The 26,663-nt window shown below is 44.0% G+C and overlaps 1 protein-coding gene across 12 annotated transcripts in view; it reads right to left on the reverse strand.

The window, feature by feature from the left end:
• Positions 1-26,124, reverse strand: part of CD44 (CD44 molecule (IN blood group)) — a 90,215-nt gene extending 64,091 nt beyond the window's left edge. For 2 of the 12 annotated variants that reach the window (XM_072619157.1, XM_072619156.1), the window contains exon 1: positions 25,799-26,123. In XM_072619157.1, coding sequence (XP_072475258.1) covers positions 25,799-25,865 — 67 coding nt within the window. In that variant the 5' untranslated portion in view covers positions 25,866-26,123. Of the gene's footprint in view, positions 1-25,798 lie in introns of all 12 variants that reach the window. The other 10 variants (XM_072619161.1, XM_072619160.1, XM_072619162.1 and 7 more) reach the window with 8 other exon arrangements.
• Positions 26,125-26,663: the final 539 nt, after the last annotated feature.

Below are 26,663 nucleotides of genomic sequence, written 5' to 3' on the forward strand. Positions count from 1 at the left end.
TTCAGGGGTTCTCCTTAGTGTAGCAGATTAATGATCATGAGCCCCGGATGTGGCAACTTGACTCAAAAAAAAAGTTATTTCAAAGGCCCTGGCTGAGTACTTCTTGGCATGAAGCAAGACACTTTTCATCTAGAACTTGTCTATGTTATCAGTCAGAGCTGTAACTCCTAATTAATTAAGGATTTCATTTCACAACTGCACCCTCTCCCTCTATACCTGGCTGTGAGTTAGCTTCTGTTTCAGGGAAACATGATGGAGGAAACATAGGGTGGGGTGAATGCCAGTCATTCCAAGGCAAAGTTTAAATCCTTTTCTAAAATTTTTAACTTACTCTAAAGATACATGATATTAAAGGGAGCACCAGTAGCCTTGGAGGCAGAAAGCTCTGAATTCAAGTCTTGTCTTGACACATACCAGCTATGTGCCATGATTAAGCCATGATATCATACAAAGAGCACTGTCTGTAGTCAGAAGATCTGGGTTCAATTCCAGGTCTGTTCCCCAAAGTGAATTTAGCTAGGTCACTTTCCTATGTTGAGTTTCAGTCAACAATGGTCAATAAACTTTCATTAAGTACCTATGTGGTAGGCACTTCACTAAGAGATGGTCTCTATCCTCCCAGTCTAAGGGAGGACACCACAAGCAAACAATTAAATACAGAGAAGTTCTATGCAGGATAAAGCACTATAGAAATGCTGGTTATTCTTCTGAGTATTGTTAACCATAATCATTGATCCCCAGTCTCTAACACAGTTCCTTACTCATAGTAGGTGCTTTATAAGCATATGTCCAGTTGTTGAACTTTTCCATTCCTGATCATATTAGTAACTTAATGTCCACACCAATTTAAATTCCATATATAAATAATCTCCTAATTCACCCCATAGAAGAGGTACACATCAGACTCTTTCTGACCCCGTTTGGAGTTTTCTTGGCAGAGATACTGGAGTGTTCTGCCACGTCCTTCTCCAGCTCATTTTACAGATGAAAAAATGAATCTAACAGGGTAAAGTGGCTTGCCCAGGGTCACAACCTAGTACATATCTGAGGGTGGATTTGAACTCAGATCTTCCTGACTTTAGGCTCTATCCACTGCACCACCCAGCAACCCTAAAAGATGCACATTAACTCCCATTTTACATGCAATAATTATTGTGCAATAATCACTATTTCATGGACATACAAACTGGGACCAAGGAAAGCTTCTACTTGTCTAAAGCCTTGCAGTTAGCAGCTAAATTATCCCTTACAGAGCCTAGAGTCACTCTCATTTGGGGAGAGATTTTCATCCTTCCATTACAGGAAACAGAGCTGCCCCAAATCCCTACAGCTACAAAGTCCATATAACAGTAGAAAGAACACTAGACTCACAGTTGGAAGATGTTGGGTCAGGTCTTGGCTGAGGGGCTTACTTACTAGGACCAAAAGATCATAGATTTTGAATGAGAAGGGACCTTCAAGCCAAGCCAGGCCTTTCGCTTTCACAGATGAGGAAATTAAGTGATACTGAGAAAGGACTCAGGCAAGGTCATCCAGGTAGCAAACAGCAAAGTCGGGGTTTGAACCCCAGACCCCTAAGTCAAAATCTAGCCTTCTCAATTGTACCCTGCTGTGTTCTAGCTCTGGTTTGTCCAATGCTCTGAAGTTTCCAAAACACTTTCCTCATGGTTCCCTGGTGAGGCCCAAGTGGAATATAAGTTCCCCACTGGGAGAAACATTTTTTTTTGTCCTCAAAGACAAAGTACTATATGCCTTGTGTATAATAAGTATTTAGTAATTTTTGAAGTGAATTATCTTCATTTTATACTTGGGTGCCAGGAATGTGAGTTCCTTACCAGCAGGGACTGCCTTCTGCATTTCTTTGTATATCTAACACTTAACACAGTGCCTGACATATACAGTAGGTGCATAATAAATGCTTATTGCATGACTAGAATTCAACTCCTCTGAGGTCAAACCCAGGCCATGAGCTTTCTGCCTTATTGGGGAACATCTAAAGTGATGAGATATTTAAGAGCACTACATGGGAAATGGGGGATGTGTGGGGTACCCACCAGCAGATTTGGGGGGATCGGCCTAAATTCAATGTTCACAGAGTTAACAGTGGGCTTGTAGCTCATATCTCTTCCTTCTGCAACAGCTCATCTGATGCAGCAAATACATGCCTCAAATACCAGCCCAAGGGGAATGCATTTTTGATGAGTTTCCATTCAGCACAAGTCCCAGGCTTGAGCAAAAGTCTTTTTTTTTTTTTCCATTTCGTGTCCAGCTGGTACTGGCCAGATGGAACTTCCTGCTTCTAAGGAAAGCCCATTCATTCAAGGAGTCTAAAGGCCAGGAGACTGGCTCTCAAATGACCCTACTGTACATTGTTGAAGAAATACTATTGTATTTGCCTTTCAAGAAATGTTCTTCAAGATGAATGGAACCCCATAGCTACCCAAGTCCCTCGTGTCTTGTTTATTCCTGCCATTTGCAAAGGTAACCTGCCAGAGATCAGTTGAAGGCAAACAGGAATTCCTCTGAATTCTATACTTCCTACCATTTTAAAAAGTGTAGCAATCCCAGGGCAAGAGGCCAACTCAAACCACCTTCCATCTATTGAGTCCTCTCCCTGTTTATTTCCTATGCATGATGATAGGCTCAACAACCTGGCAAAGGGATGTTGGGCTTTCTTAACCAGGTTGGAATAAAACTTCACCTTAGAAAATAAAAGGTCTATTTTTCTCCCTAGAAGTATGATAGATATGAATTTTATGGACCATAGAAATGTAAATGGCCCGGGACTAGGAACACTTGTTCTATCCAGGTCTCAGTATTTACCAGTTTGGAAACCACAGAACCAAAGATTCCAAGAGTTGAAATAGACCTGGGGAGTCATCTTGTCCAAGTACAAATCTCTTCTACAAAGTTCTTATCCATGGATTGAACACATCTAGTAATGGGAAACGTACTATCAAGTTACTCCATTCTCAGACATTCTTTAGCCTTGCTAAAAAACTGAGGTGATTCTGTTGCAGTGATAATAGGCTTCCAGTGAGTTCATGGTGAAGACCAGGAATGCCCACAAACATTTTTTGGGGAAGCAACATATATTCCCTTTGCTCTAGAAGCCAAATAACCCATAATTTAAAAAAGTGTGCTAAATGATAAGTGACATTCAGAATGGTGAGCCTGGAGCATAAGAAAATATGGAAGTGCCTCGAACATCAACTAGCAGAGAATGCATTATGTCAAATGCATCTCTAGCTTAGTTCAGTACTCCCTGAATATAACATACAGCTGGGAGCCACCTTAGAATCCATGATGTCCATTGTACAGATGAGGAGACTGAGAATCAAAGAAATGAAAAGATTGGTTCAGCATCATAAAGCTAGTAAATGTTCCTGATCCACAGTCCAGTGTTTGAGCCACTAGGACACAATGGGGGAGAGAGCAGTTCGTTTGAAACAGCTCTGATGGTTTTGTTAGACTGTAAATCCGGCGTGAGGCAATACTGTGATGCAGAGCCAGGAAAGCTAAAGTGATCTTGGCTTGCAGTAAGAGCTGCAGCCTTTAGCACCAGGCCTGCTGTGGTCAGCCCAGGACAGGTCATATCTGGCAGTCTATAGAGAGTTCTGGCCACCACATTTTAGGGAGGGCAGTCAGGATGGTCCTTGAGTTTGTAACATATGAGGAAGATCTACTGAGGAAACTTGGAATAATTAAATTGGAAAAGAAAAAGAAACTCAAGGGTGAGGAAGCATAAGAAGCTGTCTTTAAGTGCTTTGGAGAGTTCTTATATGGAAAGGAGGGCAGAACTAGGAGCAAAGATAAGATACAAGGATGAAGATTCAGGTTTGATGTCAGGCAAAATTTCTCCCTTCATCCCAAAGTGGAGTGTGCTGTTTCAGGACAAAATATCTAACATGGACCCAGAACTTAAGAGTTTATAAAGAACTGGCTATAGGCAGTCAATAAACATGCATTAAGTGCCTACTGTATGCCAGTCACTGGGCTAAAAGACAGGCTCTGTTCTAGAGAGTAGTCAATAAATGTATGTTCATTGAAAACATTAAAGAATCTCTCCCAAGTGGGGGCTTTTGAGAAGGTAGAGTGATGCAGACATCAGGAGGCCTGGAGGTTGCTAACCAGCTGTGTGGTCTTGGGCAAGTAATTTCACTGCTCTAGGCCTCCATGTCACTGAACTAGCATCTGTTAGAGCCCTACTGAGTGCCAGGCACTATGCTTAGCTATGATCAAGAGACAATGTCCACTAGGCTCCCCCACCCTAGTCTTAATATCCTCGTTTGGCAATTCTCTCTCTCCCTCTCTCCTCTCCCTCTCTCTCTTTCCCTCCCTCCTTTTCCAAGCTCTCTTTCCCCCTTTCTCTCCCCTGTCCACTCCTCCTTTTGAGTTATTGTTCAATGAGACAAACCCAGATAAGTCCCTCCCACCCCAGTTTTTGGAGGATTCCATTTCCATATCATGGTTTCTGATAGTAATATGCTTCATTCATCATATATGAGCAGAGAGGCCCATGAAGGGGAAATGAGAAGACCAGCAAACGGGCAGGAGAATTGGGAACATTCTGTGATCTGATGACACCATAATGTGTGCATTCCAGCAAACAGAATCCAATCTCCACTCTACAGCCTGAAGTGGGTGGGGGGAGGGTGTAGGAGAGACCATTTTCTGTGAGTTGAGATCGACTTGGAGAGGGTCTTACTGAGTTACTATAAACAGTGTCAGTGCTCCCTGCAATCTTGTGCATTGGCAGGGCCAACTGGGCCATTCTTTACCGATGAGGCAATTCCCCTTTGAAGAGCTGCTGAGCAGTACCAGATGGACTCTTCTCTAAATGGGGACCTAGAGCCTGGATAACAGACATGCGTCTCCTTGGAGGGCCCCATGCAAGGCAGAGACAGGTACTCTGAACAATTCCTTCATGAGAAACACTGGAGATGACTCAAACCATCAAAAGCATTCTACTCTGCTCTTAGACCCCAAGAAAGAGGGGAACTCAAGAACAAGTGTCAACAGAGGAGATCCAGAATTTGGAAGTTCTCCAGTTCTGGAGATGAGAGGACACCTCCCTCATTTTACAGATGGGGAAACTGAGGTCAAGAGAAATGATCTGCTTCAGGTCCAAAGGATTGTAAATAGAAAAGCTAGAACTCAAACCCAGGTCTGATGACACCAGATTCAGTGCTGTTGTTTCTGCCACAACAGGGTGGTAGATTTCCATTGTGGACTTTTTATTTAATTGACCTTTTCTTTATGTGGAAATTACTTTTTTGACTGTAACACTCTGGGCTTCAGTTTCCCCATTTGAGGTCCCTTCTAGCACTCCACCCACGATTCTTCCTTGGATCCTTTCCTTTGTCTTTCCTTTTCCCATTGGATGTATCACTCAAGACAACTGGCCAGGGTCTAGCTCTGTTTTAAAGTGTATTTACATGGTAAAAAGCCCTTTGTCAATCCTACCTTGCACCCAAAGTCCTCACATTAGCACACTTCTACATTAAACACTGGACTGGGGTAGACAAAAGTGTACACTTATAAAACACCCATTGATCTCACATATTGGAACTATGACCTTCCATCATCAGGACTCAGTAAGGCAAGGACCACACCAAGCAACTGGAAATGCCTTACCATGGAGCAGATATTTGAGCTGTTAAGAAGCTATAAAAGGGTCTTGCTATGAAAGGAATTTGCTAATTAGGGGGCGGGAATAGGAGTTCACTCTTGAGCTCAGGAACACCCAATTTATAACTAAAAACTTCAGCTCCACTCATGGAGTTGAGCTCCAGAGCCCTTCCCAGGAAGGGAGGTAGTTGGGGCTGCTTAAAGTCCTCTAGAAACCTGGGAAAGTCTCCAGAGGGGCAGAGGGAGCAGTGAAACAGTTTGTGAGACTTGCAGTACAATCCTCAACTCTAGCAGGTCCCCTTTGGGGGAAAGTGATCTATGATCCCCCAGGAATCCTTCCTGTTCCTTAAGGCACCTTGCCAAAGGAAGAAAAGTGGCATCCTGGACCTTTCCTTGAGAGACCTGACTTCTATCCCTGAAACAGGGCGTGAGCTTGGGCAGACTCCTTTCCATCCTAAATCTGTGATCCTGTGAGCCCCAGAATAGTGAAGCCACTTGCCCAACGTTACCCAAGTAGAACTAGCATAGTTGGGTTTTGAGCCTCACTTTTCTTCTGTGAAACACAGGGCGGCTCACTGGTCACTGACCCAGGGATACAAGGGACTTCAGAGCCCCCCCCACCCAAGTCCAACCCTTGAATTTTACATATGTAGAAACTGAGGCCCAGAGAAGATACTAGAATCAAACCCAGACTCCCAATCCAGCACACTTCCCAAAGCACTGCCTTGTCTTTCTTAGATTTCCTAGCCATGTGATCTTGAGCAAATCCTATAAACTCCCTAGGCCTCAGTTTCCTCCTCTGTAAAACACAGGAGCTGAACTAGATGGTCCCTGAGGTCCCTTCCACCCTAAGAGCTCTGACTCCATGGCCACCCTGAGTCACAGGCCCCATCATCTCCCGCACCCTTAGACAGCCGTAGGCAGGAAGGAACACATTTGCCCAGACTCGCAGTGGAGCTGAGTTACCATAATTGAACAAGTAAGGACAGAACCTCGAGGGGATTTTCCCTCCTTTTTTCTTCTACCAGCTGCTGTAGTTAAAAAAAAAAAAAATGTGGCTCATGAAACATCCATGAGCTGCTTGTAACGCTTGGCAACCGTTGCTTGGATAAACATGTGAGGATGTCACAGCTCTGACCCTCTAACTTTCCCTTCCCCCTCCCCACATCCCCATTCTTCAATTTAACATGATCTCATTGGCTGAGACTTGACCCAGAAATAGAATGATCTTCAGTATGCATCAGCAGGCAATTTAACTGTACAGCAGAATCACAGTGGAAATGTTGTTGAAAGTGGAATCACAGGACTCGGTTCAAATTCTGACTCTGTTGCCTGTTGGACCCCAGGCAAGTCAATTTGTCTCTGGGTCTCAGTTTCTTTATATCAGTCTAGGATCCCATGAGATGTCACTTCTCTGGGTATCAGTTTCCTTATCTGTAAAATAAGGGAATCTCCTTCCATTCCTTTCCATTTAGGAGGGGCATAATACAAGACAGTATATAGTAAGAACCCCTTGGATTCTAAATCTATGGTCTGATAACACATTCAGACGGATTGGTGGGAGAGGAGGGGAGCAACTGGTAGTGAAGAACCAGGAGAAAAGCTTTCAGGGCTCCATCGCTCTGGACCCTCCCTCCAAGGCAGCCTACTCCTAAGCCTAGAACCTGAGCTGCAGCAGATAAGAGTGCCTCTCACTACTACTCATGCACCCCTGCTCCCAGACCCTAAGAGAATCCCATTAGAAGTGGATGGAAAAATCTGTTCTCTGGAAACTCAACCCCACATTTCTAATTCCCTGCCTCTGAGACAACCATGAACTCAGTAGCTCTAGATAAGCCAAGACTCCTGAGAGGATCATTAAAAAAAAAAAAGTAGGGAGCTTTATCTTCCAAAACTTTTTGTTTTCTTAAAAGAGTAGATGTCTGCCAGCTATAAAACTGGCTGTTGATCTTCTCTGGCCAAGTTAGTACTCCATAAGGAAAGAGAAAACAGAGAGAGAGAGAGAGGGAGGGAGGGAGGGAGGGACGAAGGAAGGAAGGAAGGGAGGGACCAAGGGAGGGAGAGGGACAGGGAGAGGGAGAGGGAGAGAGAGAAAGAGAGAGGAGTCCTTTCCTATTCTTTGAGTGACAACGACTGGTGATTGTCTGGAGGCACCTATTAAAAAAAGAGAGGGCTGCCCTTGGCATGTTCACAAGAGAGATACACATGGAAGGAAGGGTGTCCTTGCTTCTTGCCAGCAGGAAGCAAAAGAATGATGCCTGCAATGAAAGAGCAACTGAAAACACCCTCTCCAGGAGTCTTTCCAAGCGTGACCAAGTCCCCTCCTGTTCCCTCAGTGATGAACAGGTCTCTTCACTTTTCATGCCCGGCTTGGAAAGGGAGTGTACTCTATCTAACAAAGAATGTCACTTCTTGGCCTGCCCTCTTCAAGAAAACAGGAAGACACCATTTCTTAGATCATCACTACAGACAGAAGAAAGATGGAGAAAGAATGACAAAGGAAAAAACCAATCTATTTTAAACTGGATGGAATCTAAATCTGTAGAATATTAGTTCCATGAGGGCAAGAACTGTCTGGTTTTCTATTTGTATTCTCCCAGTATCTTGCACAGTGCCTGCTGAATGGCAGCATCCTCTAAGTTTGAGTTCTCTGAGATAAAGTCCCCACTGTCCCACCCTGGTTTCAGACTGGGTTTCTTGAGCATAGAGTCTGACTGTCTCTGAATTTGACACTGAATCATAGACCATCCAGAACTGGGGAAGTTCTATCGGCCCCTTCTCCAGAGTACAGGTGGAGAGTGAAGGAGCATTTAATAAAGTGGTTATCACACTCTCCAACCATCTCAGACACATCCAAAAGTTACCCTTTCATAAAGCTGCCAGAGAAGCCTTGAAGAGCTCCCTTATTAGTCTATTCCAATGGATAACACTTCTCCCCTTGGGTTAGTCTCATGGGATTGTCTAGATCACAGGGCCCCTGAAGCTTTTTTATGTCATGGGTCCCTCTGGCAGTGTGGTGGAGCTTACGGTCCCTCTCTCGGAATAAATGATATCTAAATAAATCAGTGAATAAAGCACAGAATAAAATCCATAGGGTTACAAAGAAAATCAATTGTATTGAAATAGAGTTTTCAGAATATTTTTAAAAACAAGTCCACAGCACTCCTCCCAGGTTAAGCATTCCTGGTCAAGAATGTCAGGGCCTTTTGGATTCTGAATGCTGAACCTTTCTGGTACAGTGGAGCAATGACTTTGAAGTCAGAAGACCAGAGTTCAAACCCCACATCCGACCCACATTTATTGGCTGTGATCTTAGGCAAATCCCTCAACGTTCTGTACTTTGCTTGTCTATAAATAAGAAGAGTGAACCAGATGGCTTTTGAGGCTGCTTCCAGCCCCAGATCTGTGAACCTCTGAGCCTTTGCCCATATGCAGAACTCCAGGGAAGAAAGGCGTGCTGTGGGAATCAGTGCATATGTACTCCAAAGGCGCATTATGAGAGTATGTATACATACCCTCAAGAATATCATTCCAGTGATTTAGAGACAATCTGAGAGTATGAGGGAAAGATGTAGGCGAGGGTTGCCACTACTGAGAATATCACTTGGTGGCATTCTCATACCCTTTCCATCACACCAAGCCAGTTTATGGGCTGGGAGAAAAAAAATCAAAACAGAAACAAAACTTGGATTCTAGACCTTACTCTGACACCTACTAGTGCTGAGACCATGGGCAAGCGGATGACTCTCCCCAAAGAGAGTTTTCTCACCATAAATTTGGAGATAATAGAGTTATTGTGAGGGTCAACTGAAATAACATGTGGGAAAGACCTATAGAAATGTAAGGTATTATTATCATCATCATCACCACCACCATCCCCATTATCACCCTCATTATACACACTTATATATGTAAGGTCACTGGTCCTGGTACCAGACTTACTAGGGAAAAAGACATAGGGACCAAGCAGTGTAGTCCAACGAGCATCTTTTAAGAACTTACTGGGCTGGATCCCAGGGGACATATAAGAAATAGTCCCTATCCTCAAGGAACTTATTGTCTAGTTAGGAGATATTGCTAGGGTCCGAAAAATTGTATTGTTGTTCATACTAAGAAGAGCCAACATAGAGCACTTTAAGGTCTGTAAACGGTTTTATATACATTACATCATTTGTTCCTCACAACAACCCAGTGACATTGGTGCTATTTTTTTCTCAATTTTACAAATTTTACAAGTGAGGAAAACTTTACAATTTTACAAACGAGGAAATGGTGTATTTGCCTAGGGACCCACAGTCAGCCTTTGAGGTGGGACTCAAGAACTCAGGTCTTTCTAACTCCAAATCTAGCATTCTCTCCACTCCACCAATGAGCTTCCTATCAGGGTCCCATAACCACTGACAGCCACATGCCAGAGAAAACAGGAATTATTATATCAATATTTCTCACAAGAGGATGGTAAAGTCTTAAGAGATACATAGTGAGCAGAGTTTTTGAGATAGGATTACAACCAGTGTGTCTTGACTTGTGTCTCTTCTCTCAAGGCTGCCCCAAGAGTCTGGGGGGAAGCATTTCATTCCCACCACTGCCCTTCTTTTGCCTTATCTGCAAATGCCTTGACCATGGTTCTTAGAGAGGAGTTGCATGGAACTCAGGAGCTGTTGTTTACTCATTTCAGTCATGTCCGACTCTTCATGACCCCGTTTGGGGTTTTATTGGTAAAGATCCTGTAGTGGCTCGTCATTTCCTTCTCCAGCTCACTTTACAGAAGAGGAATTGAGGCAAACAGGGATAAGTGACTTGTGCAGGATCACAGCTAGTAAGTGTCTGAGGCCAGATTTGAATTCAGGAAAATGAGTCTTCCTGACTTTAGGCCCAGCTCTCCATCCATGGGCTGCTTATCACCAGCCCAGAGTTTAAAGGATAGAACCTACCCCACGCCAATATTGTCATTAGGATCAATTTATGACCTGAAACCTCTGTACAAACTTTGGAGGCCAAGAGGGGACCTCTGTGGCAACTGAGAACAGGAGTTTGCAAGTCCAGATAAGAGTTTAATTAACATGTTTACACCCCTTTCATCTTCAAAGCCAACACTGACATTAGCTAATTATGCTCGTATCAACCCCCTCCCTATGTCCTCCATGGGTAAAACACAAAATCATAGGAATCAGAGATGGAAGAGAAGTCAGACAGCATGGAGCCCAACCCCCTCAGATTACAGAGGAGGAAACAGTCCCAGGAGGGTGAGGTGGTTCACCCATGGACATTCAAGTGTTAAATAGCAGAGCCAGGATTTGAATTCCAAAGCCAGTGTTCTTTCCACTTCATTTCATTTTTCTGTAGTTTATAGTTGGGGAGAAACGATAAAGAGAAAGGGAATCACGGTTCTCCTGATTAGACTCAGTATTGACAGCCTGCTTCTCATCCTAGCTCTGTACTTATTGGTGTATCCCACAATAATTTCCTCCGGTTTTCACACTTTAAGAATCATCAGCCTTCATAGGAAGTTTTCTTGGACAGTTGAGAGAGATATTCACACAATGACATGCCCAAGGTCACATGACTAATATGTCAGTCAACAAGGAATTATTAAGTACTTATTAAATTAAATTATTAAAGCCAGGTACAGTGCTAAGTGTTCAGTATATAAAAAAAGGCCAGTCAACCTTGTCTTCAAGGAGTTTATTACGTTCTAATGAAGGAGTCCAGATGTAAATAACTAAGTATGATACAAGGGATCTCAGGGACCCTTAAAGCCCTAAGCTAACATAGTCCAACCCTCTCAATTTACAGATGAGGAAGCTGATTTTCAGATTAACAGAACTGGAAGGGATTTCAGGAATCATTGAGTCCAACCACTTCAATTTACAGATGAACAAACTGAGACGTGAGATATTATGTCATGGACCTAAGTTCACATACTTAAGTGATCTTCAATAACCTTCCATGAGTAAGTAAGGATAGGAAGATTATCTGATACACAGTAGAAATGAGTTCATGGATTTAGATCCAGGACCTTGGAGGTCATCTGGTTCTGCTCGCTTATTTTATAGATGAGGAAACTGAGGCCAAGAAATAATTCCTAAAGCACAGGTTTGACCAAATGCTTTAATTTAGGCAAATGAAATAGGCCCCCTCTTTAGAAGCCCCAGAGTCTCATTACCACCTCTAGGAGAAAATGCAAAGTCATTTGTCTGACATCCAAGCTCTTCACAATCTATCCCTATTCTATATTGCCAGATATTTTCCATCATACTCCCTTACTCTAGCCAAAACTGGCCAACTTTGATGTTCCCTGAATTCTGCAATCTATCTGAACATGTGTTGTTCCCTCCCCATGCCAGTAAAATGGGACCCTTCCAAGGGCCTCTACTGGTATCACAAGCTTCAAACCCACATCCTCTAATTCCGAATGCATGTTCATGTCGCTATTAGACTACTCAGTGATTCAGAGACTGAGGAGATTCCCCCTTCTCTGAGCCACACAACATTCCATGATGGACCAGAGTAAACAGCTGGTGGTACTTGGGTGTGACCCCTAGTTTCCTTCATTAGGAGCTGAGGGCACTGAACCGGAAGCACAAACTAAGCTCATGAGGTGACCCATTTGAACCGCCACCCCCCCCACCCCCCCACCCCCGTCAGCAGATCCCTGAAGGGCATGAAATGGGCACACCCAGGATGGCCTGTATTCCGGCTAAGGACTTTGGGTGGATGCCTAGAAGGAGGTCAGAAAAGGGACAGAGGATCTAGTTTTTTTCTGCTTCGCATCTTAAATCCTTCTGGCCCTTGTCTTTAAGATTGTAAATCATTTTTTCCTTCCTCTGTCTATCGAGTGCCTGGTACATAGTAAGCAATTTCAAAATGATTGTTGACTGACTGGCTAGAAAGCTGAAGAAAGGAAAACAGGAGTTACTATGGGATTATGGGGGTGGGGGGGGGAGGGGAATCTCCGCTCAAGTCTGGTAACCATTCCCAAAGCCTGACAGATTCCCAACCCAAACAACCAGCCCCAGCTTTCTTGCTCTTTCAAAGAATCACAGACTAAGAGTTGAAAAGAATCCTAGAGGTCTTTGAAACTAACCCCTCTCATTTTACAGATGAGGAAATTAAGGTATAAAGAGATTATTTTCACTGACTTGCAAAGCCCTGGTATCTGGAATGCTCTCCTCCCTTCTCTTCACCCCTTGGCTTTCTTGTGTCCTTGAATTCCCAGCTAAAATCTCACCTTCTACTCGAAGCTTTTCCCAATCCCCTTTAATATTATCATCTGTCCTCTATGTCTCAAGGAAGCCCATTTCATTTTTTGATTAGCTTATTGTTCCACAATTTATCCTGTAAATATCTTGATCATACGCAGTTTGCCTATTTTCTGCTTCATTAGAATATGGGCTTCTGGAGAACAGAGAATGGTTTTTTGCTTCTCTTGATATCTCTAGAGTTTAGTGAAGTGCCTGGCTTATCAATGCATGTTAACTTGACTTTATGTTTAGCCCACTTGATGGACTGACTGGACTCAATTCTGTTATTCAATGTGAATGAATGAATGAAATAGAATTCTGGGATTTGGTGAACACATCCATGTTCATCCTATCCACATCTTCTGTGACTTTTATCTCTTTTTGTTTTCAGATCAAAGACTCCTAACATGTTCAGTTTATCTTCTTATGATAGTATCTCCATCCCATTGAAGTTGGCTTTCTTTGGGTTTTCTCCAGCCCATTATATGTTTCCTGAGGTTGGCAAGTCTGACAAAGCAGATGACCAGAATGATAAGGTTTTTCACTCACCATCCAGGAAGGCTGGACTAGAACCTGAGTTACCATGTTTGGTAGAATTACCAGCAGCACAGTATAGGAAAAGGCCAGGTTATGAAATGTCAAACAGGATTTTATATTGGATCCTCGAGACAATAGAACATTATTGGAATTTATTGACTGTCACATATAATTGACCAGCCAAGCGATCATCCAGCCATTAAAGGAAGGCCTCCAGTGGGGAGATTCATTACCTCCCAAGGAATCCCACTTCATTTTTTGGAGGACAATAGTTAGGAAGCATTTTCTTATTAAATATGCCTATTGGCATGTTTCATCTTCCCTACATCCACCATCCATCCTGATGGTCCCTTCGTGTCTACTGCTCCCAGTCTTGTCCTTAGAATGAGTCTAATCACTGTGACATTTCATCATGTACTTTAAGAAAGCCATCACATTCTCCCGCTTCGATGCCCAAATCTTCTCTTCTCCAAACTAAATGGCCTGTCACTGGGCAGTCATATGGAAAGAATTCGAGGTCTTTTACTCTCCTAATTGTCCTCCTATGGACACATTCCAATTATTCAAACACCTTGCTAAAATGGAGTGCCCAGATATAAGCACAGCACTCCATGTGTGCTCCTACCAGGGTAGATGACAACAGGAATCTCATGATTCCTGGAAGCTTTGACTGTCAGTGGAGACAAAGCCCACATTAACTTTTTGGTTGCTCCAACATTCTACTGACTTTCAGTCCCACTGAAACTCACACAGTTCTCTATCTGATGAGATGCTCTAGAGTCAGACCTCTCTCAGTGATAACTTGATTTTTTAAACCCAAGCATAATACCCTATCGTTCTTACTGAAGTTCATTTTATTGGGTTCAGAACCATGTCCTAGCTTGTCAAAATCTTTTTTTTGGTCCTGACTCAGTTATCCAATATATGTGCTCACCTCCTCCTCTACTATCTCATACCTATATCCATGTCTTTGATAAAAATATTAAACAGCACAGAATCTACCACAGATCCCTGAGGCATTCCATTAGAGACCTCCTTTCAAGTTGTTGATGAATCATTCATAACTATTCTTTAGGTCCAGCCATTCAAAAAGTTCCAGATTGATGTCATTGTATTATCACCCAGAGCCATATCTTATCCAAAATAATAGCACTCATTCATTTAATAATAATAATAATGATGATAGCTAATGTTTATATAGTCCTTACTATATGCCAAGCACTTTACAATTATCATCTCATTAGATCCTCACAGCAGCCCTGGGAGGAAGGTGTTATTATTATCCCCATTTTACAGATAAGAAAGCTGAAGCAAACAGAGATGAAGAGACTTGCCCAGGGTCACCCAACTGATAAGGATTTGAGGCTATGTTTGAGCTCAAATCTTCCTGACTCTGGGTCCGGTGTTCTGTTCACTACACTACTTAGCTGCCTCAGCTATGTATTTAGCAAACTACTTAATGTAAACAGCAAATATATAAGAAAAGGGGGCCAGGCAATTTGCTAAGGTGCTGTGATGGTTACAGAAATTTCACGAGACATAAGCTTCTCTCAAAAAGATGAAGGTCAGGAAATTTATAGAAGAAATTGGACAAATAACCAAACGATGACAAGTGGGAGACTCCCATCCAAGTTTCCAAGAGACCATTTCAGAGACAATAAAGTCTCTTCATCAGCAAAATGAAGTAGGTGGTCCATTCTAGCTCTAAATTTTCTATTATATGATTCCAAGTCCTGCCTTTCACAAGGGCATAATAAATGGACCTCAAGATTCCAAGAGTTGGTTGTCAACATCAAAAGTTTCAAGAAGCATTTAAATGAATTAATTAAGTAGATCCCCAAAGGTTGGCTAAGGAATGTTTGAGGGGGTCTCAGAATCTCTGGGCTTGACATCATTGAATGTGACGGTGATCACCCTCAGATTGTCCCTTGACATAACTACCAGAGGCAATACTCCAGGGGAAGATGGTCCCCCCGACAGTTGTTTCTGTAATTTTCTGACTTTCTGCCCCTCCAACAACATGACTCCCTGAATCTCACCGGCACCTGTGTGGATTCTATGAACCAAGTCTGACTTCCTCTCAGTGGTGACCGGGCTCCAGGATTGCCCATGTGCTTGTAATACCAGGGTGCAAGGGACAATCCCCAGCTCAGATAACTTTTGGTGTGGTGTTTAGATCTGCTTCAATCCTCAGATCCAAGGTCCGTGTAGGGGCTGGATATACTCATCAATTTCAAGTGCATTACAAAGCGGAGTAAGGACATTGGAGGCCTGAACTAAAACCATCTCTTAGCCTTTATTTTTTTTTTTAAATTATTGGTCAGAGAACAAGAATGGATCCCACAGCATCTGAGTTTTCTTAATCGTGGATTAGAATGGGGTTCAACAGAATTAATTAGTCAAACAAGCATGGGCTTACTATGTGCTGATGGAAATTACTATGTTCCAGGAACTGTGCTAAGTTTAGGAACAGGAAGGCAAAAAACAAACAAACAAAAAAAAACCTGTCCCTTCCCGCAGGGAACTTGTGTTCTAATGAATGAAGGGAGCCACACAAATTGGAAAGGAGGTATCTGCTACCTCCCAAGGCATTCTTTGGAATAAGGATGGATGAGTAGATATTTGACTCACTCAATTACGCCAAGGACCTCAGTGCCAGGTCGACTCCCAAATATCTAAGATGACCTTAGAGGTCATCAAGTCAACCCCTCTCAATTTACAAATGAGGAGATTAAAGACCAGAGAGGTTAAGAGATTTTCCCAGGGCCACACAGCAATTTGAGCCTGGGTCTTTCTGACACTGAGTCCAACATTCTAACCATTATGCTGTGCTATCTCTCAGGTGACAAGTTCTTTTCCCATCAGATCCCTTGTAGGGGTCTCAATCTGTCAAGAGCAGCACCTCATTCCAAGAGTTTGTAAGTCTCAAAGCTCTCCTTCCCCCACCTGTCAATCTCAGCAAGGAAGAAGTCCCAGGACTTGAAGAACTTCTTAGAGAACTTTAAAGGTAAGAGTTCTGATGTTGACCAAATGTAAAGACAGAGGAGCTTCCCCTCCACCTTTGACCCAGGAGATCAATAGTACCAATGAGAAAAGACTGTTTTAGTGGTAATAATATTATTACTACTACTGGAACTATTACCACTACTAGTAATTCATAATACCAAAGGTGGTATTATTAATATACCACTACCGGTATATTTACCGCTACTGGTATCACTAGTTATCACTACTGGTATTATTACCACTGCTGGTATTATTAATTACCACTACTGGTACTATTACCACTGCTGGCATTATTACCACTACTGAATTTGGAGCCAGAATATCACAGACTTAAAGCTCAAAGAAGCCTTAGAGGCGAAATAGACTAGTCCATTTTACAACTGAGGAAAGGGAGGCTCAGGGAAGAAGAATAACTTGTGTGTCCAAAGTCACACAGGGATTAGAATCCAGGAGTTTGAAACTACAATCACAGTTCTTTGTACTGTGCCATGCTGCTTCCAAAGGACCCCAACCCTAATTCCAGCTCAGCTTCATGACCTTGGCTAAGTCGTTTAACCTATGTGGGCACCCATTTCCTCATCTACAAAATAAGAGAGTTCCTTCTGGTTCTAGATCAATCAGTCAATCAATAGCCATATATTAAGTGCTGATTTTGTGCCTAGGTGGGGCAGGGACCTCTTTCTTGCATCCAGGTCCCCAGGGTTGAAATTATAGACAAAAAACACAAAATTGTTCTTTCCCCACCCCCACCTCCAGATCCACACAGCCAACTCTCCTTTCCAGTCCTTGTCTGCAGTGAATAAGTTGCCCAAACCTATTCATGTGAGGAAACTCCAATTACATGTTTTTCCTTCCCCTCATTCTATAAATCCACTCTCCAGCCACACAACATAAAAGAAAGACACACCTCCATTTGTGGAAAAACAAAAAGCCCAGTATTCTCTTTGATGGGTCATAACAATAAGGAGAAAAAACCCAAATAGACAAAGAAAAAGATGCGAGCTTTTATTCTAGGAAATAAATACCACCTGAAGATCTCCAAGCAAAGGTAACACAAAGAAAGGACAGGAGAGAGGGGACAATGCCCCTACATCCCAGTGTAACCTGCCTCTTGCCAAAAAGTAATCGTAAATAAATGTAATGATTCCACTGAAATTAAGTCATTTCCTTCACCTGGAAAGTCTTGCAATCAGCTTTACTTAACAAAAACAAATTGGAAAGAGATCTTGATTTGGAACGGACCAGGATTTGCTTCCCAGCTCCATTAGGTCTCAATTTCCTCATCTGTGAAGTGAAGGGGTTATACTCCATGGCCTCCAAGGGCCTTTCTAACCTCTGATCTGTGATTCTATAATGACCTTCTCAAAAGCACATCTGGGACAAACCCAAAAAAATCTAGAAGGGCTTTGTAAGCCTCTGGTTTGCAAATCACTTCCTTAAATGACTCAACCTCTCCCCACCCTCCCTGAGATTCATCCGGAAATGTTGCAGAAGAAGCATCTGTAAGGAGCCCAGCTGCCCACGTGTCTGGTAGAGTTTTGTCTTCGAAGGGGGGGACCCAGCAGATACCAATGAGTCTGAAACCTCAGGGAAATGAGCTTCCCATGGCCCATCCTTCCCACCTGATAGCCATCCTCCTTTATGTGCTGATAATGAGAAGAAAACCCTTTCCCTGACCCAACTCACAAGACAGATGGGGTCCAACCATGGGGCAATTTGGAACTGAGCAAGCGTGCCTCAGAGCAGAGAAATTCAAATGGCAGCGGCAAAGGTCCTGTGAAATCAAGCTGATGTTGTTCAGTCATTTTCAACCGTGACCCCTCTGTGAGGTTTTCTTGGCAAAGATACTGGATTGGTTTGCTATTTCCTCCAGCTCATTTTGCAGAAGAGGAAACTGAAGCAGACAGGGTGAAGTGACTTGCCCAGGATCACCCAGCTAGTGAGCGTCTGAGGTCAGATTTGAATTCCAGGAAGATGAGTCTTCCTGATTCCAGGCTCCATGCTCTATCCACTGTACCACCTAGCAGCCCCCCAAAATAAAGGCTCTTCTATACAGCTTTAAAGTTTCACAAAATACTTTACATGGGCTGTCTTCATTGCTCCTCCTCACCAGCCCTGTGACATAGACAGTTATTATCTCCATGTTAGAAGGGAGTGGTGGTGAATGAGCATTTGTTAAACTCCTACTGAACGCCAGGCATTGTGCTTAGTGCTTTACAAATCTTATTTCATTTCATCTTCATAACAACCTGGGAGGTAGGTCCTGTTGTCTTCCCCATTTTGCAGTTGGGGAAACTGAGGTCAGAAAGAGATTAAGTGACTTGCTCAGGGTCACACAGCTATGTGGCTGAGGTTGGATTTGAACTCAGATCATCCTGACTCTGGGCCCAATGCCTCATTTATCTGGCAAAGAAAATAAGGAAACTAAGACTGAGAGTGATTTTAGTCATTTGCACAGCATTAAGCATGTTTCTGGAAGGGATCTCTCTCTGTCTCTGTCTCTGTCTCTCTGTCTCTCTCTGTCTCTCTGTCTCTCTCTCTCTCTCTCTCTCACACACACACACACACACACACACACACACACACACACACACACACACACTTAAATAATTATAAGACAAGCGAGAATGAGCTATGTGGCCAGATCCCAAATAATAAAACTGGGGGGGAAGGGGGAACCTTGGCTCTGGAGTCAGAGGTCCTGGGTTCTAATTCAGCACCTCTGATTTTGCTATTTTGGGTGAATTTGGCCACATCACTTTATTTCCCTTAGCATCAGTTTCCCCAACTGAAAAATGAAGGGACTGTACAAGCCAGACTCAAAATCTGAGACTTTTTGAACTCAGGTCTTCTTGAGGCCAAGTCCAGCTCTATCCACTATAGCAGACAGTCTCTTTGCTCTTGGCAGCCTGAACATGTGGATGTGCCTCCCTGCCCCACCCCTTCCTCATCGATGGGCCCAGTATGAAATGTTGGACTGAATCCTCATATATCTCTGGCCTTGAGTTTTGGAGAGAGCCAGTATGGAGCCACCGAGCTTAGAATCAGGATAGACCTGGGTCTAGTCCTGCATCAGGCCCTTGCTAGTTATATAACTTTGGGAAAGTCCCTCGACCTCAGTTTCCCCTGTGTAAGGTGAGGGGGCTGGACCTGACCTAGCTCTGCATCTATGACCCTGGAGGTAGGGGGAGAATTACCAGAGAATTCTAGTTTCTTTCTCTCAGAAAAATACCCTATGTATTCCACTCATCCATCTCCCTCAAGGGCCTGAGTCCCACCCAGCTCCACCCTTAATGAGCCAGGTGAGCTTGAACAAGTCAGCTTCCTTCTCCATTTGTACAATGAGAGGGTTGAACAGGACCTCTCCTAAATGCCAATGACCCACAAAAGTTAGGGAACTTCAGTCAGGGGGGGATGACTTGCTAAAACCTGCTCCCAGAGTTATAAAGTTTTCCATGCAGCTTTTCCAGGACTCAAGCCCTGGGCCTGATGAGTAACATTCTGAGCACTATATGATTAATCTAACATTCATTCATTCATTCATTTATTCATTCACCCTCTCTCTCCCCACACTCCCTCTTCTCCTTCCATTCAGGCGAGGGCACACAAGGAAACTGAGTCATGAATATTCCAGTTCATATCAAAGTCCCAGAACTTCTCTGACACAGAAGAGATTCCTTCTAAAAATAACTCCTTGACCAGCACCATCTGCTCATTATTCTACTGTTTCTTTCACAAGACCTGCTCTCCTTCCAGGGCTCTAGAGGGGGTTAAGGGGAGGAGGAGAAAGAGGAAGAGGAAGCAAGGAAACCCAGCTGTGGCTGAATTTACTGCTCCCCTCCCTGACTCTCCACCCTACACACACACACAGACTGCAAGGGTCAGGCAGACTGGATGTAGGATCACTGGAGGGGGAGAAATGAGTGGGGGTCAAGCTCACCCTGACCTTCCCATCTCAAGAACAGGACAGGGTCAGTTCCTTGAAACATCCTTTTGGGGTGAAAGAAATACCACCTCCTATTTCAGCTTCCCCCCAAAATAAAGTTGTTCTACTGGGACTGGGGAGGCAGAAAGGGGTTACTGATGTGGGTCAATGTCACATAAATCCAACTCCCCTGTCAGAGCTGACAGAAACTAAGAAGAAAAAAGTATTTGCCAGAGAGAGAGGGGAAGAATCAGGAATTCCACTGGAATCCCCTACATTCACGAAGCAAACTTCCTACCTTAGTCAGGCTGCCCTGGTTCCTTGAGAGATTAGAGAGAAAGGATTTATGGATTACCCTGGTTGGGGCCACAGGGTGAGCTGGTGAATGCTTAATACTTACAGCTCGCTCCTTCCCCAAACATGTGACCTGACCGATTTTCTGTGGCAGAACCATCTGAAATGATTCTCTGGTCAGTCTCAGAGAGCTCTGGAAGAAGTCACTGCCTTCCATGGCCCAGAGCTCAACCGTCTCTCATCAGCTCTTTCATTTGCCCCCTACAAGGAGGGATGAGATGTGTAGCAGGGTAGCTGGACTTTCATAAGTGGTTTTATTCATTCCGTTGGCATCTCAGCAAACTGAAGCCCAGATCCTCAGACAAGCAACACTGATTTCCCTCCAGCTCATTTCCAGGTACTCAGCCTCCTGAGGGCCAGTCCAATAGAAAATGGGCTCTATCCAGAGATAGTACGGCATCATGACTAGAGAGGAAGATCAGAGGTCATCTGTCCTCTGTAACTTAATGGTTATATGGCCTTGGCTAAGACTTTTAACTAGCAGACAAGTTGTCGACCTAAATAAGTAAAAGGGGGTTCTTCCCCTTCGATTTCTCTTTACAAAAATAAATCATAGGTCCAGTGCCTGTATAGGGATGTTTTTCTTTTCAGCCTTAATATCTCCCAAGCAGCAGCAAAGCAGTGACCAGCAGGGAAGCTCTAGCGTCAGGGAAGCCAGGATTGAAGCCTTCAGATACACTTAGTGATATAATTATGGGCAAATGATTTCACCCTTCAGTGTCCCCAGGCATCTCTCTAAGACTGTGATAACTGCATAGTGAGGGTAGCTTCCCCACACCAGTGAGATGACAAATCCAGTCCAAAACTAAGCATCCCTGGCTAGCATGTTGCGCACAATAGATACCTCATAAGTGCTTCTGAGGTTGGATTGGTTTCATGACTGGGAAGGGAAATAATTTCTCAGCAAGTTCCCCTCTTGGGGCTTATTTAAAAGTTGCTTACCGAAAACAGCCATTCCCATGATACCTTGCACACAATTATGGCTCAGTAAATACTGAATGAGTAGAATGAATGAAAAAAACAGTAAATGAAATACCACCAGCACCCAAGGACTTTTCTTCCTCAGTCTAATCACAAGGGAAGACATTACCCAAAGCGCTTTGCACCAGACACCCAAAAGAATTGCAACAACAGAATCCGTGGATTCTCTTGGGCTATGAGATCATCCCCAGAAAGTATCAGATCCCCATACTCTGAGCACTATCCAGGTAACATTTCCCCAGAAACAAAACCTAAAACACCAGCCTGGAAGTAGGTGCCCTAACCAATTCTAGTTTCACGTGCTTCTTCCAGTTCTTCTTTCTGTCTCCTTAAACCATAGCCTGTACTTAAGTTACTCAGCTTCTCCCCTCTGGCCCATATGCTACCTCCTTATTTCTGACTTGTTTCCCCAAACGCCATCCCTTTCCAAGTGCTTCCAAGTTCCTTTCTTTAAAAGAGAGCAAAGTAGAATTCTCATTCTCCCCATTCACTCTTCTCCCCTGACTTCATTCCCCTCCTGGGGTCTCCTCCTTTCCTCAATCTCACCTCCTTTCCAAAGAACTTTATAAGCACATGAAAGTCAGGACAACGGGGACGAGAGCAGCTATTGATTTCATCATGTGAATCACCCCACCCAAAATGAACTGTAAAAAAAAGAGAGGAGAGCCCATATGAGAAGAGGCAAGCCTCCAGGCAAGTTAGTGGACATTTTTAGTGTTACTGCCCAGGCTTAGCCTATCTTGGGTACTTAATAAGTATCCCTGGGTTTATGATAAAGACAATTGGAGTCAAGATGCTTTGAGCTACAGTTTAATACTGTGCAAAGTTATTAAAGAACTCCCATAGAGCCAGTTGGGAAATTCAAAATGTTCATCTTCCTAAGATACAAGTAAGTAAGTAAGGGGTTGCTATCTGATCTTCAAGATAAAGCTACCCATCACTCCTCTTCATACACTTTTCAGAGCAGCCACAAGGGCTATGTCCACATCTTCACACCCATGCCTTTGCCCGGGCTGTCCACCATCCTTGGAATGCACCCCCTCCTCTTCCCTGACTCAGTAGTCATAGTCAGTAGCCTTCAAAGTTCAGCTCAAGGGCCTTCTCCACCATGAACATTTTCCTTTTGTGCCCCATGAATATCCACCAGAATTTGGTGCAGATTATTTGTACAAAGTATCAATTTTTCATTAACTTAAACAAGGACATGTTGTTTTCTCCCATAGTCATGTTGTTTGCTTCCTTCCCTGAAGGGTAGGGACTTTCATATTTGTCTTAGTACCTTGCCTGGTGGATGGACTGCTCTATAAATGCTTGCTGATGGATTGATCTACCCTCCCCAGAGCTCACAGCTCCTCAGAGTCCAAATCAAGGGCCACCTCCTCCATCAAGGAGGGATGCCCCAGCTCACACCAATCTCTATGGTCACTGAATTCCTAGGACTTCTGTCTAAAACACATAATCCACTGCTTAATTACCTAATGTCTTAAATTAACTTCTAAGTGGGTTGTAGACCATAGGAGTTACAGTTGGAAGGGATTTTGGAGATTATCTAGACCAGCTTCCTCATTTTTAGAGGAAACTGAGGCTCACAGAGGTTGACTTACCCAAAGTTGCAAAACCAATGGGACCTGATCTTCCCTACTCCAAAGCTGGATCTCTAATCACAAGGCCATGCTGCCTCCATTGGGTACAAATTCTGTCTCCCCAATTAGATAATAAGTTCCTCCAAAGCAGATTTCTTTTTTAAACTTTGTAATACAAAAGAAAGACCTCAGAATGTAGCCTGAGAAGTCCCGGATCTGCTGCTTACTCTCTGTGGCCTCAGGCACACTTAACTGCTCAACCAATTTGGTTTCCTCATCCGTGAAATGAGAATCAAAGATTTAGAGTTAGAAAAACATCTTAAAGGTCCCCAAGTCCAACCCCTTCTGTTCATTCATTAGAGGCCCAGAGAGGTTAAGTGATTTGCCTAGAGTCACACAGCTAGTCAGGGTACGAGGCAAAGTTTGAGCTCAAGTCTTTCCTGACTCTGCATTCAGTAAGCCAGGCTACCTACCTCCCAAGGTTGCTGGGAGAATGGATTACAATGACAGCTGTTGTAGTTCTACTTTCCCTGGCCCCACAGCGCAGCCCAGAGCCGGGAAGGTCCTTAATAAATACTCCTTGAATTGAATCCTCAGCAGGGTTATGTTTAATGACACTGTTGGCACTTCTTGAAAGGGGAAATTAATTTAGCTAGTGATAAGCCAATGGTCTCTGTAATTATCTACTGAGGCCAGGAGAGACAAAGAAAACCCGCCCTGGGGAAGAACCCCACCTCCCATTCCTACCAAGCTCCCAGCCCCTCCTAGAGACTAAAGACAGGGCTCCACTGCCATGCCTGTCCCAAAGCCAAGCCCCTCCTTGGGCCAAGGAGGCACCAGGCCCCATAAGATGTGTCCTCTACAGCCCTCTCGGTCAGGAAAGTTACAGGGCCCCAGGTCTGAAACAGTCGGTGAGCGCTGGCATGCTGCCGACTCTCATTGATTTTCTGCTTCCACCCCCTCCCCTAGACCATTTCTCTTCCTGGGAAGCTCAGGAAGAGACCACCAGTCTGTTTCCAGTTTCCCGAAAACACTCACTCTTCTGAAGCTACCGTGGAGTTTCTAAGAGCTAGGACTTATAGACAGCTAGGGGGAGGTGGGGGAAGGGGGAGTGGGGAGGAACAGATTTCAGCTCCCCCAGGGACTTGGGTTGCTGGAAGGAATTATTTACTGCAGCCTACTTAAGAGTATGCTCTCACATCCCTCCCCAATGCCCTCAGTTTCCTGGTTAGTCCCAACCCTAGCCAATGTAATAAGCATTTATTAACCACCTACTGTATGGAGGGTACTTGAGGTGCCCACATTCTGTACAGGATATGCAAAGGAAACTCATTTTTCACTAAACAGGTAATGGAAAATGTGTTCTATGTGTCTTTTGGGGTGGAGGGTGCAGGACAAGGGGGCTCAGAAGATATGGGTTCGAGTCATTTAACTCTCTGAACCTCACTTCTATGTAATAAGAAGGGGGACTTCCATAATGAGAATGATGAGTTCCATGACCCTGGAGGTTCCTTCTAGCCTTAAATAGAAGTTTCCACTTCTGTAAAATGAGGGTACTGAGGGCTCCAGGAATCTTTCTTGATCTAATTCTATGGGCCAATATTCCCATGAATGACTCCAAAATATGCTCCCAATCTTAAGCTAGGATCTAGTTAGAGATTAATACAAGATTATGTGACATCATTTGAGACCTGGTAGAACAACAACAAAAAATCCTTTAATAATTCAGGGGCAGGTAAGATCAGTGGAGGATCCAGCAGGCAGGGAAAACTTCTTGGGGAGTCTTCAACTGGGCTTTCTGAAGTCTACTTGGAGCTTCTTCTGCCCTGGGCATATCTGAGCCTGCTACTGCAGCCCAGCCCTGCCCAACCCTGCCCAGCCCTGCCCAGCCTCAGCAATGGGCTTCTTACTCAACTCCAGGCAGGCTAGGGGATTCCACAAAGACAGTTAGTCAGTTCCCTTATACCATGTGGTCTGAGTGTACAGGGGATGAGATGATGCCCAGGCTTTGGGACCGATCTCTTGTTTCCCAGAGTCTCGAAGGCGAACTTAAAAAAACAAGAAAGAGAAGGATGGAGAGAAAGGAAGACAGAGAGACAGAGAGAGAGAGAGAGAGAGAGAGAGAGAGAGAGAGAGAGAGAGAGAGAGAGAGAGAGAGAGAGAGAGAGAGAGAGATTCTTTCTACCAGGAAATCTGAAACAACGGAGTTAAAACCCTCAACTTTTATTTTTCCCTCTCCCAGCCCCTTGTATTCACTCATTCAGAGGAGACAAACATAGAAAACTTCTGACTTCTTCATTCCCACAAGTTACTAACAAAGGACCAAACTTTAGGCAAAGATATTTTGGGGTAGGCATTTGGATGATGTGTAGAGGTGAGGAGGAGGTGGAAGGCAGCAAGGTGGGGTGGAAGAAGGCAGCAGCGGAGGAGGAGATCCCCTGCCTCCAGAAGCTAGCAGCAGCCCCTGTTCCCCCAGGCGCAGTCTGTCCACACTGAACAAATACCCTAAAATTTTCTTTCATTCATAATCCACTCACCGATCTGGGCCAGGCTCAGCTGCACCAAGAATAATCCCCAAATTGTACGACTCCAGGACTTGTCCATTTTCTTCCCTGGGGTTCTCTCTCTTTCTCTATAAACAAACTCAGAGGTTCCCCAGCCCGAGCTGCTAAGACAAAGGCACCGAAGAACACGTCTGAGTCTGATGAGTCGGTCCAGGAGTGAGAGAGTTTCGGAAGTTTACTTGCAGTTTTGATGAAGGAGGGACGTGAGAGTGAGGGCACACCCATGTGGATCGCTGAAGGGTAGTTGTATGATTAAGCAAGCAGCCTGCCAGAGGGACGCTTTAAGGAGGCACCAGCGCTCTTTTGTTTGGCTTCTGGTTTGGGTTTGCCTGCTTGCTCGCTTTCTTTAAAGTATAATGAGATTGTAAATCAGGACTACGAGTGGCAAAGAGCAGATGGCAGGGTTCCCGTCAATGCACTTGGCTGGGAGGGTGGTCTGGCTTTCTTATCAATCCTTTCTCCAGAGGCTGTTAGTTATATTAGGACTGAATGAAGGAAGACCAAGAAATTAACCGAGTAGCAGAAATTGCTCCCCACTCTTTAAAGTTGTTTTAGCAATACAGCCTTCAGTTCCCAAAGGCTCTTTCTGAGTATCCTAAGAAGTCATCTGTTCCAGCCCCCTCATTTTAGAGATGAGGAAACTGAGGTCCAGAAGTGTTTACATGGTTTAGAACAATAGATCTAGAAAAGACGTCAGAGGGCAGCTAGTCAAATCCCCTCATTTTACAAATGAGGACACTGAGGTCTAGGAATATTAAGTGACTTGCCTTGCCCAAGGTTCCAGTTCAGATCTTCTCACCCCCAATCTAGCATCTATTCATGAAGTGCCATTCTGCTA

This window comes from Notamacropus eugenii, chromosome 6 (assembly GCF_028372415.1).
Source record: "Notamacropus eugenii isolate mMacEug1 chromosome 6, mMacEug1.pri_v2, whole genome shotgun sequence".
In the NCBI taxonomy this organism is placed as follows: Eukaryota; Metazoa; Chordata; class Mammalia; order Diprotodontia; family Macropodidae; genus Notamacropus; species Notamacropus eugenii.